The 4,498-nt window shown below is 37.1% G+C and overlaps 1 protein-coding gene across 2 annotated transcripts in view; it reads right to left on the bottom strand.

The window, feature by feature from the left end:
• The window catches only part of dnajc5gb (DnaJ (Hsp40) homolog, subfamily C, member 5 gamma b), a 4,442-nt gene extending 369 nt beyond the window's left edge, over positions 1 to 4,073 (bottom strand). The window contains exons 1-8 of one of the 2 annotated variants that reach the window (XM_027002468.2): positions 3,902 to 4,073; positions 3,507 to 3,579; positions 3,291 to 3,412; positions 2,995 to 3,208; positions 2,685 to 2,838; positions 2,308 to 2,361; positions 2,072 to 2,128; positions 1 to 1,660 (exon numbers count right to left, since the gene is read on the bottom strand). The exon at positions 1 to 1,660 is cut by the window's left edge and continues 369 nt beyond it. In XM_027002468.2, coding sequence (XP_026858269.1) covers positions 1,629 to 1,660; positions 2,072 to 2,128; positions 2,308 to 2,361; positions 2,685 to 2,838; positions 2,995 to 3,208; positions 3,291 to 3,403 — 624 coding nt within the window. In that variant the 5' untranslated portion in view covers positions 3,404 to 3,412; positions 3,507 to 3,579; positions 3,902 to 4,073 and the 3' untranslated portion in view covers positions 1 to 1,628. Of the gene's footprint in view, positions 1,661 to 2,071; positions 2,132 to 2,307; positions 2,362 to 2,684; positions 2,839 to 2,994; positions 3,209 to 3,290; positions 3,413 to 3,506; positions 3,580 to 3,901 lie in introns of both variants that reach the window. The other variant, XM_027002467.2, reaches the window with a different exon arrangement.
• Between the last annotated feature and the right edge of the window lie 425 nt (positions 4,074 to 4,498).

Here is a 4,498-nt window from a genome sequence, read left to right as displayed (position 1 = left end):
CAAATATTGGAAAATAACTCTGAATTTGACATTGAACAACTTACTCAGCTTTCTCTTCTTGGGTATTTCCCTCCCTGATAAATCAAGTGCTTTTCAAACCATGCAAACCAGTTTATCATGGAAACTGCTGAGTTTCATTATACAATATGTCTGAATAAACACCAATGGATAGCCAGACAATGACTCCTTACCCTGAGCTCAATATTTCCAATTAGCTTTTAATATATATAAAATGTAAAGATGGAAAATGGTCTAGCCTGCCACCAGAAACTGGTTACGCTTGCTGTGAGCAGCTCTTAATGGGTGAAAAACCCCAAAACAAACCAACACTGTTGCTGAGAAGGATCTTTACCCTCCTCTTGCCATATTGTGTCAGCAGTGAAATATGGTTGATCATGATGCTACAATGTATAAAGATTATCAGGACATGTAATTTCTGAAAGACAACCCAGACAAAAGAAAGCCATGTTGTAGCATATTGCCAAGGTGACACCATGTAATTATTGATAGATTCAGCTACAAGCAAAACATACTTTATGATTCTTCCAGCTTAACATTAAAGTCCTAATGGATTGTCAAAAACAAACAAACATTCACACAGAAGAGCAAAAGATATACAGAAAATCAGTTTTTAAGTTCACCTTAAAAAAAATTATCACAAGATATGATTTAAAAAAATAAAATGTATTTTAATCACTTTCTAATTCAGCTGAAAAATATTTAAATATACAAACAAAAAAATGGTCACTAAAGCAGTATTGCAAAAGCCTCTTTGTATGTGTGAAACATTTTTATATGCTATTGTTTGTCATATATAAATCAACAAAGTCAGAGATCCCTGAGCCATGAAAGTTTTACAACTGACTTGACACTACAATACCCACAAAACCTATTTAAAAATACTGTATGAACAAGGCCATAATGTTCTAGTATCTCATCAATCCAGACACAAATTTGATGCAAATTGGCAGTTAATTCTTAGAAAAATACAACTTACATAAAACATATGTGCATGGAAATACCAATATTGTTTCACAGTACATTTTCAGGCAGATTTTCACAATTACCAATTCAAATGCACTAAAACAGCTCTAATCCATAAGTTCCTAACAAGGTTTATGCAATTTAACAAAAAGGTATATCAGTCCATAATAAATATAAACCAGAGTCAAAATATTTTGAAAGGAAAAAAAAAGGGCAAAGAAATCACATCAGAATCTATGTTACTGTTGAGATGCTAAAATGAATGTCATTACAATGGATTTCCCCCCCCCCTCATATACAGTAGGGAAGACAGCATATTTATGTTATCAGAAAGCAACTGGTCCAACACCTTTGTCTCTCAGTCACTTTAAATAAATGTCTGTTGAAGAACTGTCACAACAGTAAAAGTATACATTTTTGTTTCATTTACATGTATGTCACATTCTAGACTGACAAATTACCTTTACTACATCATGCACACTGACTGACTGGTTAGGGGCCATTTCCACAAGCACTGTGCTGAGTTTGAAGTTTCCACCTTACTGATGGTAGAGCAAAAATTGAGACAAGCGAGTCTTCTTAGTCATGAGTTCTGTTCACAGGTGAAAGGCCAACCATGCTCCTTGAAGCAGCTGGCTGTGTGATTATGGCTGTATGATTATGGCTGTGCCTCCACCTAGTGGAAGAAATGTAACAATTTAATCAAGGACACAGTCACACCAATGAGAGGAACTTTTGAAAGTTGTATGAGCTGTAGCAGTAAAATGTGTCTCACCTCCATAACCACATGGTCACAGGCACTGATATTTGTGTGCTACAGAACTGCATTAGTGACTAAAGCTCTTCTGAAGTGACAATAACACAGAAACTCACTGATGTTCTTTTCCATATAAGAACTGATGGTTATTTAGCATCAGTGAATATACCTGGAAACTTTGCATCCTTGTACTCAGTAAAGGCTTTAAACACCATGTCCAAATATAGAGCTATAACAAACCTTAATGTAACAGAGATATCACTGGGAATGTGATATGTTGAGCAATATCATGCTGCATCATTGTGCACATGTTCTGCAGTTGAAATTCACCTGTTTCTGAGTTGATGTTTGAACTAGTGACGGGCATGCCAATGATTACATTTCCATCTGCTGTAAAACAGTAGAATAAAATGAGAGCACAGAGAGAACATTTTAAATCATAACATTTTATACATAATAAAAATGTACCGTTACTAAAACCTTCAGCAGTATATGAAACGATTGTGAGATTTATACACCAGCAAGTGTTCAGTAAAAACAGGCAGTGAAGCAAGTTGAAGATTTACCTGCATTTCTTGGAGCTGCAGAGGGAATCGGTTGTCCTATTATGGGTTCACTGCCTACAAGGCAAAATAAATGTTCTTAAAAAAAAAAAAAAAAGGGGTGCTAGTTTAAGATAACACCAGGGGAGCCTCATGCTGAGATTTATTTAAGGGCTAAAGCACAGACCATAAAGCAGGGATATAATCAGAATTCAAACAGATGAGATAGAACACAGGAGAGATGAAAGTGTCCTGTGGAGGGGAGCTTTAGGATTGAAGCTGAAAACCACTCCCATAACAAAAATAAAAGGCATACTTAGAAGCATTCGGTCTTCCAGTTATTTTAATACAAAATCAATTAGTACTCAAACAATAATCCTATTGTTTAAGGCATGATTCACCTCTGTTTTGCTCCTCGAACATTTGTGCTTCCAGCTGCTCTGGGTCGACATAATACTCCTCCTCCTCTTCATCCTTCCCACACTTCCCACAGCAGAAACAGCAGCAGCAGAAACAGCAGCAGCAGGTGAAGATCATAGCACAAATGAAAAGGGTCTGAAAGGGAGGGTGAATGAAGAAGTTATTCTGAAGTTGATAACATGGTCAAACCAACAGGTCCATATACATTTGGATTTCTACTGTGTTAGCATTTTTTTTAGGCTCATGAGAATTCAAACATGAACTGGCAGGGATAGAACCACTACTGCTCACCTTGAACCAGCACTTTGACATGAGGAAGTGGTATTTAACACTCTCTTCCCCAAACTGGTCAGCAACATAGAGGCCCATGGATCCATACTGATCATAAATTTGTCGTTTGTTCTCATCGTTAAGAATGGAGTTGGCATTGTTTATTTCTTTGAACTTTTCTGCAGCTTGAGGGTTATCTGGGTTCTTGTCTGGGTGATATCGGAGTGCAAGTTTCCTAAATGCAGAGATGATGTTACATTTTACAAGTTAGAGATGTAATTTTGTAAGTGTGCTGAACTTTAAGGTTCATTGTATACCTGTAAGCTTTTTTAATGTCCTCAGCTGAAGCTCCCTTCTCCAAGCCTAATGTTTTGTATAAGCTGTCTCCAGTTGTGGATATTTTGCGCTGCGATCTTCTTGAATCTGTCATTGTTGAATTCTGCTCAGAACACAACGCATTGAGAAAAATCAATGACCACATAACATAGTTTAAGTGTTCATCTGTATGATTAAACATGAAAAGCAACCCTTACCTGTGTTCATATGTCCTGGTGTAGACCGTTTTTTTAAATCGCAGAGAAGCAGTTCGATAAAAATGTTGGCAGTCTAGCGACAGACGCGTCAGGTGAGAAACATTTGACCAGTAGATGGTAGTCAATAAAAATGAAGATAAGTTGAATATTAAACAAAGTACGTGAAGAGGTATAGCTACTTCTTGTGTCACCATGTAATATGGCCCATTAGCGCGTAGTTTCTCTTAACGATAACAGCTGTTTTCCAGACTATAATGTAAGGACTATGCTACTTTTGATACCCGGCAAAACGATATCCCAGGATGCGACATTTAGAGTTTAGGCGTAAATGATAAGCTATGAAGAGGAAATGCGAGTTTAGTCATGCAAAGTACCAGACGAAGTAATCTACCCACCTTGAGCAGAGCTAATCAAACTGGTCTGAACCCGAAATCTTTTAAGTTCTGAACTTCGTGCTGTTTCCTCAAAGGCACTCAACTAGCTAAACTTCAAAGACGCAATTGAAAAGCGACTTTCAAGGGTTGTACCAGGAAGTGTCTCTCTCGTTCCGGAGTCCACATCAAAATTTAGCGAGCGCGCGGTGAAGATCACAAAGGTGAAATGTGTTACATAATTTCTTTCTGCAATCAGTTGACAATTTGAGGAAACGTGACCCCATGCCTGTCATTTACCTGCCGTGTCTGTAGTCCACTACTAATGAAACAATTTAGGCTACGCGGGGGATTTAAATCGCTACAGTCAAACGTATTCAGAATGCTGGCGTTTTCTCTTTATATGAATAATGAGAGAAAGATTTCCACAGTAGTAGGGTACACATTCAGCAATTACAAATTTCTGTAACATTTTCAAGGTAGAAATGTTTCTACTCTAAGCAGTATGAATTTGACCCTTGATCTTTATTGCATTCATGTAAAATGCTTATGCATATATGATATACAAGCTTAATGAGATACAATGCCTCCAAGTAGATTTTGCAAATAATTTAGAGCCTT

This window comes from Electrophorus electricus, chromosome 13 (assembly GCF_013358815.1).
Source record: "Electrophorus electricus isolate fEleEle1 chromosome 13, fEleEle1.pri, whole genome shotgun sequence".
NCBI classification, from domain to species: Eukaryota; Metazoa; Chordata; class Actinopteri; order Gymnotiformes; family Gymnotidae; genus Electrophorus; species Electrophorus electricus.
This window is presented reverse-complemented; position numbering and strand designations above follow the sequence as displayed.